Source organism: Haliotis cracherodii, unplaced genomic scaffold (genome assembly GCF_022045235.1).
Source record: "Haliotis cracherodii isolate W230 unplaced genomic scaffold, xgHalCrac1.p SCAF_20, whole genome shotgun sequence".
Classification (NCBI taxonomy): Eukaryota; Metazoa; Mollusca; class Gastropoda; order Lepetellida; family Haliotidae; genus Haliotis; species Haliotis cracherodii.
In genome coordinates, this window is record NW_027266276.1 from 13,618,488 (window position 1) to 13,635,652 (window position 17,165).

The 17,165-nt window shown below is 40.6% G+C and overlaps 1 protein-coding gene across 1 annotated transcript; it reads left to right on the forward strand.

Annotated features, from left to right (window-relative positions):
• The first annotated feature begins 247 nt into the window (after positions 1 to 247).
• Positions 248 to 15,355, forward strand: LOC139470148 (uncharacterized oxidoreductase YjmC-like). Its single transcript, XM_071252446.1, has 11 exons — positions 248 to 413; positions 4,167 to 4,274; positions 6,697 to 6,777; positions 7,568 to 7,629; positions 9,542 to 9,595; positions 9,865 to 9,963; positions 10,689 to 10,754; positions 11,422 to 11,610; positions 12,160 to 12,255; positions 12,807 to 12,917; positions 14,587 to 15,355. Exons 1-11 carry the CDS (start codon positions 248 to 250, stop codon positions 14,650 to 14,652), a joined length of 1,098 nt encoding a protein of 365 aa, XP_071108547.1. The 3' UTR covers positions 14,653 to 15,355.
• Positions 15,356 to 17,165: the final 1,810 nt, after the last annotated feature.

Genomic DNA, 17,165 nt, shown 5'->3' on the forward strand with positions numbered 1-17,165 from the left:
TTCACACATTGTACCCATATTAGGAATCGAACCCAGGCATTCAGTGTGAGATCTTAAACGAAGGTCTTAGCCACTACGCTACCCCTAGCTGTCCAGGTGAGTGATTGCAACGATAAAGTGTTCAGTCCACAAGCAGAATATGTATGTGTTTGTTCGCGCGCACTGAAAGCTTATCACACTACGGCTATACCACACCGTGACATAAATATAGCGTGCCCCTGCCTGAAGAGCCTCACTGTTTCTCGTAATGGCGGGGTGGGATGACTACACTGTCAAACGTGATGATCTCTGCAGTTTCTGCATCCGATGTCTGGAGGCGGCTGGCGCCAGGACAGAGCAGGCCACGTGTTTGACAGAGGTACTGGTGATGGCTGACTACAGAGGTCACTACAGCCATGGCCTCAACCGTCTAGGTGAGAGTTGTCAGTTTCTACAAATAGAACAGAAGGTTACCGACTGGCTCGCTGTGAAAGTCACATAGCTGTGTACCTGTCCTGAAGATTTCTGGTGACACAGACAGCATTGTAGTTTACCCTGACTTGCTGACTGTCCCGGTTTGTTTTTAACCTGTACCTGAATTCTAGTTATGATCTTATCAGGGTGAACTTGTTTGATATTGACATTTATCAATATATCCCCAAGCCATATTATTAAGCAATGCTTATGATTGATTTGTGAGCATAATTTAGACAAAAAAACACACCATTTTCAACATCAGGACAGGCCTCGGTTGCGTCCATAAAAATCTATCAATTGTGAGCGGTCGTGCACGCAGGCGCAATGTTGATGGAAAGAAAGCTAAGTATAATATCAGACCAAATAAGCAACCATCGCTTCATTCTGTCAATATGCTCTTTTAAAGGATTTACGAAAAAAAACACTTTCGGTACATATGTGTATGTGTAGCACATTAAAAGTAAGTATATGTGTTTTAATCCTCATTCAATAAATCTTTAGTCATGCACTCAAAGGAGATTTACAGTGAACCACTGATATGGGATTAAAGCATTTATAAAGCATATTTAAACTAGTATACTGAGGGAAAGAACTTAAGGCAATATTTGTGACAAAAAAGTTAAAACCTACTGGTATTCCGGAAACTACCGAGAGTTAAAGAACAAAGTTGTCATCACGTGGAGTTTAATTGTAGACGATCACTGTTTCTGTATAGAGTTTGGTAGATTACCAACGTTCGCCATGGCATCACCTGACAATACCTATTAAAACGTTGCATTTTCGCTCAATGGCCTTACACATATTCGTCCATCTCGATATGAAACAGTTGTTATTCAAAACAGCAGCGGCGAAGCTCTACCGAGTGAGGACGATCAGCCTGATATCAACACGGAAAGACTAGGGAACACAATCTGGTGTGAAACTCTATCCTGTAAATTCTGAATCAAATGGGTGTTTATTAATAAAACATAATTCGTCCACAGTTATTCTTCTCTTAAAAGTTCAAATGTAGATTAACGCTTATCAATTGTCAAAAAAATGTTAATTGTGTTGTCTTTTTGCCAAACAATTAACATAGGGCTATTAATACCTAAGTCGTTTTCTAAATGATTATTATGCGTTAAACCTGTATTGTCTAGCGATGGCTGGTTCTGTTAATACTACTGTAAACATTTATAATAATATGTACTTCATTGATCAAGTAGTGGCATGCTCAGTTACTCTACTCGTCTTGTGAAAACAACCATCTTTATAACATGGACTACCTTATATTAGGATAGAAACTAGTGTTGACTTGGGTGGGCTGAAATCCACTCCCTTTTAACCGGGTAACGGCGGGTATGGGGCCCATCATCTGCTACGGGTGTCCGAGATGCAGGTTAACGAGTTGCAGGCATGCTCACTGCGTTTTGAGGAGCATTTCTCAGCCCTGGGGTCTTGCTAATTGGCGGGTGGTCGGACTGCCAGTGTTGACATGAGTGGGTTGTTAACGACGGGCTACGGCGAGTGTAGGGGTCCCAACAACTAACTGATAACAAATGAGACGCCGTATGTTTCAGGTGTGTAGGCTAGAAGAGTTGGTACTGTTTTAACCGTGCGTGACAAGTGTTCATGTATTGGTCGCCTGTCGCCCAAGGCCAGTTGTTTTCAATTTGCTCCACAAGAAGTATATTGAATAGACATATTTTAATCCAGTATGTCTTACATTGTGTAATTTTAACAGAAATTCGTAGGTCTTAGGATGGAAAATGTCAATAACGACAGATACAATGTAATACAAGGAAGGGAGGAAAAGACATGTCATCACAACCTGAACATTTATTTATGTAAATTCTAGTTCAATAGGGAAAACACGTCATTAAAGCATTATAATCCAATACGAACATGGAAGGCTTAAAAATGTTTGTTAATTTGTTTGTTTTGTTGTTTAACGCCCCACTTAGCATTATTCCACCTTTTTGACGGCGGTCTGTAATTAATCGATCTTCACGGGTTGGAAGGCTTTAAAACGATTCTCATGACCTGAATACAGGGTCATGTAATTCTGGTTCAAGTACATCATGATCCGTGAAGTTTTGGGTAGAAGAGATCTTCAGCAACCCATGCTTGCCGTAAAAGGCGACAATGCTTGTCGTAAAAGGCGACTAACGGGATCGGGTGGTCAGGCTCGCTGACTTGGTTGATGCATGTCATCGATCACAATTGCGTGTCTATGACTAGATTGTCTGGTCCAGACTCGATTATTTACAGACCGCCGTCACATAGCTGGAATGTTGCTGAGTGAGGCGTTAAACAACAAACCAACCAACCAACTAATCATGTACATCATGACTGGATCAATAATTTATGTTTTAACGTGGCTATAATGCAAGAAGACAACGATTAAGATTTTGTAGTTTACATTCACAGGTGGGAAGGGAAAAACATTTGGATTCCCTCAGGGAAACGTCACCTCAAAAGAAAACAACATTTGCGCTAAAAGAATTTTATCTCAGGAAAGAGTGTCATGTTTAGCCATGAAAATAGTATCTTTTAAACGTTTTTCAATTGCAAATCGGTATTTTTTTTGTCTAAAGCGTTGACGCGATCATTCTATCATAGTTCATAGTTTTGTGAATGGGCCTTTGAGTGGCGACATTACAAATAGTTTAAAAGTTTTTTTTAAAGCGTCTGTCCCCAAATAAAATGTACACAATGACAAATGTATCCCATGCAAGGTAAAAACAACTTATCCCCGAGTGGCAACAAAACGTTATATAAAGAAAACTTAGAAGTACTTGAAAAAATTTATGTAACTATGATTAATGCATTTTTACAAAAGTAACTGCTGTGGACAGTGAGGTAAGTAGCTGGGATTTTTTAAAAAGATGGTGTTGATTACATGCTTAACTTGCATTTTATTCAATTACAGTTTACGTTATGATTTTGAATTGGTTTGTTGAATTATTCTCCCTGTGTCGCAATGTTAAGAAAGTTGTGATCATGTAAGTGTTAGTTGAGTGTGGAATGTACATATACATATATCATTCTAACGGCACACGCGAAACGTGACTTTGTGAACACTATCCAACGTGGCGTTCCATTCTGTGTTTGTGTTTGTGCATTTTCTGCAACGATTATTGCAGACGTTTCAGAACTATTACTGTTGTTTTGATAAAGGACAGACGTCCAGATATGCTTTTTAACGTAATGTTCATAGACAATATATTTCATGTAGGCCAATAATAATGCAGGCAAAGAAAAAATAATATTTATAAAGAGTAAAATGGCGATATTTGGTTTGTTGTTATTGTATTTGACGTAGCGTGATTTGTCTGCAATTGATATTCAATAATAGATCATTTCCCACAGAACCCATCTCTATCTCACCTTTAACACAGACATACTCACCGTCTGGCCTTTAATACAGACATATTCACTATCTGACCTTAAATAAGACCCATTCACCATCTGACCTTTAATACAGACACATTCACCTTTAATACAGACATATTCACTATCTGACCTTTAATACAGACATATTCACCGTCTGGCCATTTATACAGACACATTCACCTTTAACGCAGACATATTCACCATCTGACCTATAATACAGAGACATTAGCCATCAGAACGTGGCTACAGATACATTCCCCACTGATCTTCGATACAGAGACATTCACCATCTAAACTTCGATACAGAGATATTCACCGTCTGAACTTTGATGCAGAGAGCTACCTACATGATATCGTGTCGGGAATGACGTCATCAAAAGACGAACCCGAGGTTGTGAAGGAAACGGTGGCAACAGCTCTTGTAGATGGCAAGAATGTGCTAGGTGAGTGTCATGCTAACAGTACTGTGGTCGTCAGTATATCTTACAGCATACACATAATTCCATTTAAACATACATATAAATTGTTATATTGTTGCAGCTGTGATGCATTATTTCTGTTGGGATTTGGTAAACGCTAATTGCATTGTGTTTGGACAGTGGTCAGTCACCAGGAAGTTACTATGTTTAGATGCTAGCGTGGTGTCTACACTTCCGGTTCGGTATACCGCAGACGGTATATGTTTAATGTTCTAGTACCGTTAGACTGTTGAGGGAAGTGTATAGAAAATGTAGTACATTTATTGCTTGTGTACTACTTGTTGGTTGCTTGTTAGTTTCACACTATTGTGAATCGCACGTAACAAATAGATAAGGGCCTGACGAATTATTGCTAGGTAGCGAGTTCTCATAAATAATCACCCGGAAGACGCATTTCCTGGTTAACGGGAGGTTTCATTGTACAGATGTAGGCGTATCCCTCTGAGAATATGGTTCGATGTACCCCGTGTGGCCATATACCCTGTCTATGGCCGTGTACCCCGAGCGATGTACAATGTGTGACCGTGTACCCCGAATTATGTACCCTGTCTGTCGCCATGTACCCCGATTTATGTGACCGTGTACCTCGAGCCATTACTCTGTCTGTGGCCGTGTACCTCGATCTATGAACCCTGTCTGTGACCGTGTACCTCGAGCCCCCCGAGCCATATACCTTATGTGTGGGCCGTGGGCCCCGCGGTGGCAGGCGAGCAGTACCCGGCCATATAAAAGGTACACAACCGTATTCCCCCGAGGGAAAAGCCAACAACGAATTTTTCTCACCGCCATATTTATCATTTACGACAATTTGAAAAAAAGACGGATATTGAGAGGCGAAGCTTTTGTTTCTCCGCCGGGTATATGGAAATTAATCAAAAGGTCATTGTCCAATAAAATTCAAATAGTTTACATGTTAGGTACATGCAAGATAATTAAAAGCGTTCAAAATCCTTTCCATAATCATAAGAAATCTCCAAGTCCATAAGAGTCTGTGCCAAAAGCATGGGTTTATGAGTCACTATCAAATCATGGTGATACTAGGTTTCGCCAAAAGGTGACCGTATCCTGCAAAACTGCACAAACACATGCAAAAGCAAGTCAATTGTTCACCTGAAAAAAACATATTGCATCAAACATCTTTTTTGACAAATTTGGAAATTACCTCCACGTGGCTTCCATAAAAAATTGAAAGCTTTACAAAGGCTTTCAATATTCGATGTGCTTTCGAACAACGTCCGAGCACCATGGACCCTCACATTGGAACTAAGAGGGCGAGATTTGTTCAAACGTGTCATTTTAAGTAATTGATTGAGTCTTCAGCTTTTCGTCTATGATTCCTGAAAATGTACAGTTCAGAATTTCAGCGTCTGACGGGATGAGGCGTGCCAGGATCCGCTGATCAGTGCTTTATATCGATTGTGACTTGTTGTTACCCTGTCTGGCGCTCGAGATTAAGATATGGGGTTGTAAAGAGTTCTATACAATTGAAAAGGTTCATCTCCAATTGGTAACGCAAATGTTTTCATTAAGTAGTTTCGCATGCGTGCCATTGATATGTTTCATCAGAAATGGCATTCAGATATTTACAAAAGTTCAAGATATCGCCAGTTCAAGTCATTGATTGAACCAGAATAGCATTTATCAAATTTACGGTATCATTATTCGTTTTAGACTTGGCCTGAATGTTCTAAAACTTAACACAGGGAGACTTTCATCTATTGAGAAATCCCTGAGGTTATGCCCATTCTGTGACATTGTTGTCGAAGATGAATACCATTTTATGTTTAATTGGCAGCCCTATATACGAAATTCAAAGAAACAAGTACTTACCGCAGTGGTCTTAGTGGTATCATTTTAATGCTTTTACATTGTCTTCATTACTGTCCTGCAAGGATCTTCTAACACAAAATCAACTGGCTTTGTACATACATCATGCGTTTTTGTTACGAAGTGAATTGTTACCTTGACTTTGTATCATATAAATAAGTTATGTAACTCTGTTGTATATGAGTCTAAGGCCTTTCATACAAGAATTGAATTGACTTGTTGTTACCCTGTCTGGCGCTCGAGATTAAGGGGCTAAAAAAAGGACTGGTAGGCTCGGAGTCAGCAGACTGTGTCTGAATGGGATATTCATGTTATACTGCGTCATAGTATCTCAGTGGGCTAGTACTATAAAATCGGCATTAGTCCGGACTAATACATGTAGCCATACATACACGTACGCACACACGCACACGCACGCGCACGCGCACGCGCACACGCACGCACGCACGCACGCTTGCACACTTCGCTAATTAAGTGCAACAATCTTGAACGTGACGTTAAACCTTATTTCAGCTCACCTCACCATACCTTGTCTTCGTAATCTTATGAACTTTTTCAGGTCCCGTTGTTGGCAGGTTCTGCATGGACCTCGCAATACAGAAGGCCAAGGAGACGGGGATCGGATGGGTGACAGCCAGAGGTATCTGAAACTTCAACCCTCTTTGTCACTTAATGCTGCATTGCTGTCATCAATCCAGTGACTTTTGATTAACGCCATTGTCAGCAATATTACGGCTATATATGACGGTCTGTTAATAATCTGGACCGGACACACCAGTGCTTACTATTGTGAGGACTTTCCAACATCGCCAGGATGTGCAATCAGCCAAGTCACCGAGCCTTACCGTCCGATCTTAATTAGTCGCCTCTCGGTGCTTGTAATTGAGAGTTGGTGTCACAAGAATATAACTGAAATACTGTTCAAAGCGACGTTAAACCAAAATACACTCACTCACTCACTCTACCCCGGAATAAAAAGGATGCTCTCTACGACTGATAATTTTGTCTAACAAGGAGTGAGTGAGTAAGTGAGAAGATATTGTTAACGATACAGTCAGCAATAAGTCCATTGTACTACAGTAGCGTGTAAAACAATCGGGTACTTTCCTGGCATCTCAGCTGTATAAGGTGCCACAGCCACTCATTGTAACCCCATGAGCACCGATCCACGCAATCGAGGCACGATGACATGCAATTAGCCAAGAAAGCGAGCTTCACGATGCGATGCTCATTACGACAATCATATGACAGTGAAGATCTTTAAAAGGTTTTTTTCGAATCTCCACAAGGAACATGAAATGAAAACTGCCTACCGTTTTAGCTTTGGGTACTGTGATCATGGAACCTCTACGTAGGCTCCATACCACGGCATCGAGCATTTTCCAGAGATATTGTACACCATTTTATCATACTTATTTGTTCATTGACAGCATCAAACCACTTTGGAATCGCTGGCTGGTACGGCCTTCGTGCAATGGAGCAAGGGTTAATTGTAAGCCAGGCTTGATTATTACTCACCAAAGAATACATTTCATATGAGTACATAATTTCCATATAATGTCATTAAATGCTTCAGGGTAATTTCTGAGTGTGTGAGTGGGTGAATCGTGCATAACTCCAAAGTAAGCATAAGCCCACCTATAACAAATCGATTTGTAAAAAAAATCTTTTTGTTTCCCATCTTTGTAATATCCTGAAACAGTGACCAAAGATTTCCGAAAATGAACCCCCTATTAAATTGATGGTCGGTCCGTACAGGTAATCCACCTTTTGAATATAATAGAATAAACGTCAACCTTTTCAATGTCACAAACATCACTAGCACAGGTACTTAATATAATATACTCTTCAAAAAAAGAAACTTGACATAGATGTTAAACCACTTTTTGCCAAATATCTAAAATAATAACATTAAATAAGAACCAAATAAGTCAAACAGAAAGATGATGTGTCTATAAATCGCTTAAACACATGCAAAGCACATAAACGTAGCGTTTGGGGATCAATTTTACAGCTTCATCCAAACGCAACCGCCTGTAAAAAACGTGCAGCACAGGATCCTGCATTTAGGCATGCAGCCCCCCCTGCTGAATGGGTATAAAAATCCACATCAACGGCTGGTCATACAGTCCTTATAATGGCAGTAGAGGCGGTGACATAATGCCAAGACTGAATGCAGCTCAACAGAACAACGCCATTGGGAGATTACAAGCTGGAGCAACTCAGCAAGAAGTGGCCAGGCACTTGGCGTATCCAGACAGACAATCTCCGCACTGTGGACCGATACAACAACACCAACAGAGTTGATGACAGACCAAGGTTAGGAAGACCAAGGGTGACAACCCAAGCACAAGATCGATACATCCGGCTGCGACACCTCCGAGACCGCACTACCACAGCCATGTCTACAACCAAACAGATCCCTGGGGTACGCAGAATATCAGATCAAACGGTACGCAACAGACTGAGGGAGGCTGGACTTTTTGCACCAAGACCTGTTCAACGTCATGCATTAACCCCACGTCATCTGGCGGACCGTCTGCTTTCGTATCAACAGAGAGTTAGACGGGCACGTGCAAGGTGGAGAAATGTACTGTTTACTGACGAGTCCCGTTTCCTACTCACACGTGCTGAAGGGCGCGCACGTGTCTACAGACGTCGGGGTGAACGTTACGCCCCCAACTGTGTGCAGCAGGTTGTCTTATTTGGCGGCGCGAGTGTCATGGTATGGGCCGGAATTCATCACGGTGGTAGGACGCCTCTCGTGCATGTGGCAGGTGCATTGACAGGTGTGCGTTACAGAGACTTGATCCTACAGCCTTACGTTCTTCCTCACGTCAACGTTCATGGCGGACAGTTCCAGCAGGACAACGCTCGACCGCATATTGCACGTGTTTGTCAGGACTTCTTACAGCACAACAACATCCAGACATTATCTTGGCCAGCCCGGTCACCAGATTTGTCCCCGATTGTGGGACGAGTTGGATCGACGCGTTCGCAGAAGGAATCCACCGCCCCAAACACTTCCGGCGCTTCTTGTTGCACTTCAGCATGAATGGCAGCACATCCAACAGCGTGTTATTGACAACTTGATTGCATCTATGGGTCGTCGGTGTCAAGCGGTGATTGATGCACGTGGTGGGCACAACCGATACTGACATTTTCTGTACCCCTGTGACTTTAACCGTATTATGTACATGTGTCTGTCTAGGTGACACGATTAATGTTTTGAACATTGTGTACATTGATCTTCAAACAGTGTTTCAGTTATGGTTTCTGTACTTGTTTTGAAACAATCGCATTATATTACGTTTTGAAAGTCAGTGTCAAGTTTCTTTTTTTTGAAGAGTATACATCAGCAACCAGATCATGATACTTTGTGCCTGTGTTTCTTTCCATTACAGGGGATGGCTTTCTGTAACACTTCGCCAAATTTGGTTCCTACACGTGCAAGAGAGGTACAGCAGTGTTCTCACATCTTAGCCTCTTTCAAAACCCCTAACATTTGCAACCACTGGCTAATGTCACACTTTACTGACTTTGAAACAGAAATGTTCAAAGAAATTACAAATGTCGTTTTAATCACCAGAATGTAAAAAACAATACATATATTTCTGGGACGTTTTTGTTTTTATTTACTTTCTAAATGGATAGTGAAAGTTTTTCATCAACGTATTTTGAAACTCTATATCAAGAATGTATGACTACCGTTATTTTCACATTCTAGAAATCACTTGGGACCAATCCTATTTGTGTGGCAGCACCGTGTAACCATGGTGACAGTTTTGTGCTTGACATGGCAACGACGGGTGTGGCACAAGGAAAGGTAGGTTATGGGTCTGAAATATTAATGTCACTCTTTTGTTTCAGTTTGGTTCGCTTAATTTGTTGAGACTGAAAGCATTCATTCAGATTCCCACATATAGGAGTTGCTGACTGATAATATTTGGGAATAGAACATTCAGACAAGTGGGTATTCCCATTGGTATCTTCACGATCAAAGGCCCCTACAGGAAATAACGACTCTTGTGCGCCCTGTTATGAAATGTCACACATGCCCAACAGCCTCTTCAAAGGAGACATATGCATGTTACCTTTTTTATTTTTTTCGGATAAACGTTCTCAATGGATTTGAGTTTTAACCAGCAATAAGCACAAGGACTGGAATTTTGTTCATCTGTTTGTTGGGGGGCACGAGTGGCCGCGATTCGCTGTGTAGAGTTGCGTCCCTCTGGCACGCTAGAAACATGATTGTGGGTTTAAATCCCGGTTCGCCCCGATTATGTTTCTAGGTTTGTCAGCACCATATCCGTGCTCGTGGGTTTCACCGAAGTGGTAAACGTCTGAGACCTGCATCACTTCGGGCTTTCCTCCCGCATTAAGCTGACACGCCGCGATATAACTCTAATACTGATGAAAACGGCGTTAAACCCAACTCACTCACTCACTCATCTGTTTGTTGACCAATTTACATTAGGTTTCACTGTCTTTTTATGGTCATTACATTGCATGGAAGGAACATGACCACATGTGTATCCCGTTGTTGAACAGGTAGAAATAAAACACCGACTGGGACAGGATCTTCCACATGGCTGGGGCGTGGACGAAACTGGGCAGGTGAGCTACAGTGATACTCCAGCAATATTTGCATAGTGAATCAGTTACAGGAACGCGTGTAGGCCAGACACTTATAAACCTATCACCGTATTACCCTATGTTGCATTAGGTTCCTGTCAACCTCAGCTAAACATTGATGGAAAGTAAATCAGTCACCAGTTCATCTGCCAAACCTGGGTCACTTCTCAACTTGCTTTGAGGTTTTAAATTCCAAATGTAAGACCTAGGTTTAACAATTGACATTATGTGCACTGGCCTTTTGATATCAATATCATGTTAATTTTTGACTGGTTAAAAGTCGTTTTTTTTAATATGAACAATCCATGACCTGAATAAAATCTGCAACCTGACATAACGTGTAAAGTTTTGTAACCCGCTGTTTTCCCACTGAGCCACCGGGGCAGGTGATGAAAGGTTGTTCAATTGTACCTGACATGACTTCAGTTGTGTCATTGCTGCACGTGATTTTGCCTTTTATACCATGACACACTGTATCACTCACACCTCTAAATCCAGATATCGAGAAACGCAATATCACCTAAACATACTCTACTCCCCACAGTAAATATTTGCTTAAATTCGACACATGCATCAAACGCTGAACGTTTCTCGAATGTGAACGTGAATGTCGTGTGGTCCTGACTTCCTCTGCTGTTTACTTTCCTAGCCATCCACTGACACCCACCGTGTGCTACACCAGGGTGGATTACTGCCCCTCGGGGGCACAGAGGACACCAGTGGGTACAAGGGTTTTGGTCTGGCCATGATGGTGGAGATATTTTGCGGCATCCTCAGCGGATCTGACTTTGGACCATTCATCAGACATTGGTCATCTCATGCCAAGCAAGCCAATCTGGTGAGACTTTGGCCTTTAGATGAATTTTAGGCTGAAACTATTTAACTGCCATTTAAGGTGCTAGAGGACATATCTAAAAGGTTTTGTTTGTGGCCCCGAACAACAGAGTTGCGGTTCTTAGCCTGATCTGCACCTTACACATTCACTATGATCATGACATCACTTTGTGTTTTGTACGTACCCATTCACGTATCCCGTAAATAATGGAAATAATTTATATATCGAGCTTAGTTATTGTTCAAATCATATCTTCTTATAATCCCCTTCTTATGTGATGCTATTATCTGTTTCATCTGTTACTAGACTGACGGGTAGACGTAATCATACACCTTAAAACCGAATTTGACCAAAACAATTACAAACGTTGTCAAAACGTTATAAGGCTTGAAACAGTCACCGAAACACTGCCAACTATGATACAAGTATCATAAACATCACTATGGAATAACCATTTCTTGTTTGTTTCCTTCTTAGCCACCATCAAACATGGGTGTATACTGGGTGTCCGGCAGTTTATAATACTATAATTCTGGCAGTTATCTATCACAGGGCCAGTGTTTCGTTGCCATCGACCCAAGTTCTTTTGCGCCAGGATTTGAAGACAGACTGAGTCAGCTCATGGACCACTGCAGAGGACTGGAGCCGGTATGTTATAAAAATGAAACCGAATCATCGTAAAAATGTGTTTCAATATCTTTAAATTCAGATCTCTCCAGTCACTTTATTGTCTATTTTGACGATCACCGCAGGGGATTCTTAACTTCAGGGAATAGTGAGAGAAGCATTGGGGGCAGCATATCTGATTTCACTATATGTGCACTATATCTTTTCTGAGAGCAATGGCATATACACCCAAATGGTTTTTCTGTCGGGGGAACATATGTGTTTCGTTTAAAAAATATCAATCTATTTGAATATGGAGCCCTCACATTATGCATTTGGATTGGGCGACCACAGTTTGTAGGTGTAAATCTATTGAGGTTTATATCGATCACGAGGGCCGGAGTCGAATCAGATTGAAAAATCGGATTTAAATGAGATCGAATATGATTGAATATGAAGGGGTATACAGTCACATTTTACAAAAATATTCAGTCGATATGTTTTAATAATTACACAATTACAACTCTACACTGTAAACTGAAATGAGCCTCTATTGGCACACTTTCTGTTAGCCACGTCGACTATGGTTTCAGGCGGACGGAGAAACGGAAGTGCTGGTTGCTGGAGATCCTGAGCGCAAACACATGCAATTATGTGACAGTCTCGGAGGAATACCTTACCATAGTAATCAAATGAAGTTTGTGGTGAGTTGGACGAACATTGTGACTCACATAACGAACAAATTCACTCACATTGTGAGTTGGTTTAAAGCCGTGTTGGGCAATATTCCAGTTGCATCGCAGCTGTCAACTTTAGGTGCGAGACAAAATTCCAACAAAAGGTCGCACATCCTTACCAAGTTGATGAAATCCAAAGCTGACATAAGGATCCTGACACAACTAAGGGATACAATTTCTCCTCCTTAGACCTCAAGGCTACCCCGCCCTCCCAGATACTGAGACACTTGCAAAACGTTCTCAACATATCTTGTTTCTAAAGATCATTTATTCAATAGTTTAGGAGCTCAAAACGATTAATAAGTCACTCACTGATTAATAAATTAGAAAGCAAGAATATCGAAGTCATTGTATTACTGCACTCAAATTATGGACATTTGTCAGAAAATACAACCATTATTGGGAATTGTTATGGTGATAGATTCTGCTCGACTGGTTGTCAACCTGTGACCATTGAACCTGAATCTCGCAGGAAACACCTGCTATATAGTGGTAGTAGATCTTATCACAGTTCGAGGGCACCCGGGAAGATCGCGAAGTACATCATGATCAAATCATGCAAACACCTTGATTAAAAACATGAAAAGATTTGGATAATATATGTTGGCAAAGAGTTGGCACATGTTTTGCATATCCTGCAATCGACCGAAATCTGCATGACAGTTTACGAACCGGATTTCGAGTTCGGTGCGCGATTTTGTTTCGACTATGCATAGACTCGTTAGTCCAGCCAAAATGTAACTCCATAATTCCAGCCTTGTTCGGCAAGGGTGGAAACTATTTATAGTCAGTTAACTCCCTTGCCTTGGGAAGATGATTCCAAAAGTGAGTGAAAACGAAGTGCTTCTTTGAAGAAATGTTGACTTCATTTGTACCTGCCAGGGTGGACAATTGTTCCACCCACACATTGTTCCCTATTAAATTGAAATTCACCCAACCTTTTTTCGTTTATGATCGGAGAATATGGATATAAGTTACGTTAACACCAGAGAATAATCACTCTACTATAAGAGGAAAGAGATTCCATTGTGCGTAAAAGGCACACTTTTGGTAAAAAAGTATACGAACGGATTACTGAAAATGTGATGAAAAAAGGTGTTTCAGAAAAAGGGTATGGGTTCGCGTAAACCATGTTATAACACAATATAAGACTGACACGTTGTCAACTACACCAGCACACAAAAAGAGGACCCGTAAAGATTCCGGGTTAGAATAGGTCTTCAGCAAGCCATAAAAGGTGACTATGCTCGTGGTAAGAGTCGACTAACGGGATCGGGTGGCCATGCTCGCTGACTTGGTTGATAATTTACAGACTGCCGTCGTAAAGCTGGAATATTGCTTAGTGCGGCGTTATACAACAAACAAACAAATCAATTGCATGGATCGATGCTCATTATGTAAATGACTGGATTGTCTGGTCCAGACTCGATTATTTACAGACCGCCGTCATATAGCTGCAATATTGCTGAGTGCGGCGTTAAACAACAAACAAAAAGAGGCTTCTGACCTAGCGTATATATGTTTTCATCCAAACACGTGATGTACATGACAAGTACACTTTGGAGTGAGAGACGTCATCCGCTCTCTTCATTACCTGGTATGTTATACATGAACAAACAAATCTCTTTCATTTCAGGATGACGTGGCAGCCAAATATAAAGTTGACCCACTCAGGAAAAGCAAACAAAGAAACAGCATATAAGAAACCATATCTCCATTGCCTAATAAATGGATATTGTAGTCAAGATGTTACGGTATATGAATACTCGAGATTTCATGATCATTACTCCCGAAAAATCTTTCCGCCCCTACATGGAAGATTTGTGCATGAAGGAGACTTCTAAGGAAAAGCGTCTCTGTGGCAAAATCATGGTGTTGGCGGGGAGACGACTGTAGAATACTTCCGGAAGAAACGGTTATAGAAGGGAGTTTAATATTTAATATTTTGTATATTTATTAACACAAATAACGGCATATTCTTCCTGTAGTCATGCATCCTTTATGATATATTATACCTGTCAGGGCTGTAAAGGACACTTCTTAATGGCCGATATGTATCTATCTACGTAATCCGCAGCAGTAGTGTATGGTACCGAGGCAACCGAGAATTCGACACATCCAGTTCAACAGACCCGAGTATCGATTATGATAATATCGGTGGAAGTCGCAGCGACCGGAAGATGAGTTCGAGACAACCGGGAATTCGACACATCCAAGTTCGACACAACGAGGTTCGACTGTATATTACATCGTAGAGTTGTTTTAACATCGTAATTCTAAAATGAAAATTATTTAAATTGGAAAACCAGGTGAAAAATTGACTTGCTTTTGCATGTGTTTGTGACGGGTGACGCCGGTGGGACAGGTAAAGCACACATCTTTGCGAACACCTGGTATCATCCCTATTTGATAGTGATTCATAAACACACGCTCATCGTATATTAAGAATTGTTCAATAGACTGCTTTTAGCACATATTTCTCAGGAATACTGTTATATGGCAGCGTAATTTATTGTTTAACAATGTTTCAATTGTATAACTTTGTTTCTGTTAGGATTAAAATTCTGGAAATTAGTAAATAGTTGTCATGAATGTAGTACTATATAATACAAGCAGTGGTGTGGAAGTTACTATATTACGCATAGGCTTCCAAATGGAAAAAAATAAGTTAAACCAAAAATCTGTAGGTAAAAGAATTCAGTGTTAAACCAACAAACAACATAGAAATGGTATACAATTAACAATTGTATTATAAAATGAAATGATTTACAAATCAATACAAATTACCGCACACCAATTTCAATGGCAGTACAAAATAGGCCAAGGCTGGAAAGGCTGGATATCCATGTTGAAAACAATGATCTTAACACAAAAGCTGGTCTTGATGTAATGCGAGATGAGAGATGCATGCGTTTGCCAACTTATATATAGTAAAAATACCTTCTAGAAACTTGCATGCCATTTTGGATTAGTCCATAGCTGTTCTGGGAGATTCCAGACAATGCTGGCTTACACTTGACTACACAAGCATCTACCTACAGCATCTTCCACACCACCGCTTACATTAGATAGCATAACATTCCTGACCACTAACCATTGTCAATACCATTGTTTTAGCCAAGGTGGCGGACGTTTCCACGGGAAAACGTATATAGCGAACAACGTACGTACCGAACTGATTTCTCCAACCCCTTGTAGTTCGTTATACTCCATGTTTTACTGTACTAACATAACATTCCTGACAACTAATATAACCTTTATTAAAACGCAATACTATGAACGTCTCCTGAATCTCGGAGCTAACCGAGTCACACTTCACATTTGACATTAATGATCACGTGTCATCGCTCAAATTGCATGGGTAAAGTCCGAAGGACGCGTTCGTCACAAGATGTGTGTAAAAAAGCATAAACTGGGACCTGTGTCTTTTTATTTTTTCTCTACAAATTTATTAAATGATACAATGCAGTTTTACATTTTCTAACAATAAGGTTAGATGACACTCAGCCGCACTCAACAATATTGCAGCTATATGACGGCGGTCTGTAAATAATCGAGTCTGGACCAGACAATCCAGTGCTTGACATCATGAGCATCGATACACGCAATTGGGATACGTCGACATGCATCAACCAAGTCAGCGAGCCTGACCACCTGATCCCGTCAGTCGCCTCTTACGACAAGCATAGTCGCCTCATAAAGCAAGCATATGTTGCTGAAGACGTATCCTAACCCGAATTTTCACGGGTCTGGAATATTGCTGAGTGCGGCGTTAAACAACTAACGTAACACAACAGATAGCTAGATGAGTTTTATAAGTGCCAAACGGACAGAAGATGCCAATAAACTGAATGAAGCATTTGACCACATCATGCCAGAAGACTGCTTGATCCTCTGCCCACAGCATCGGATCCTGACTGAGGAATTGGCCAGGGTGAATTTGATTGTAATATTTTTGTTTTTTCAACATATTTTTTATTCACAATGTAAAAGTAATTTACAAAGACTTTATTAGCATTAGTTTCGGAAACGAATAAAATGTTTTTTAATGTTGTTTTTGATGGTTCTTTAACATTTAGAAATATATGGTTAAAGATATTCATTTAATCTGAATATATTTTTCTTAGAACGGCATGTTTTCATAAATGTTAGAATATGTTTATAATAAATATGCACAGAAGAATTCATTTTGTTGTATTTCCTTTTACGAATGCA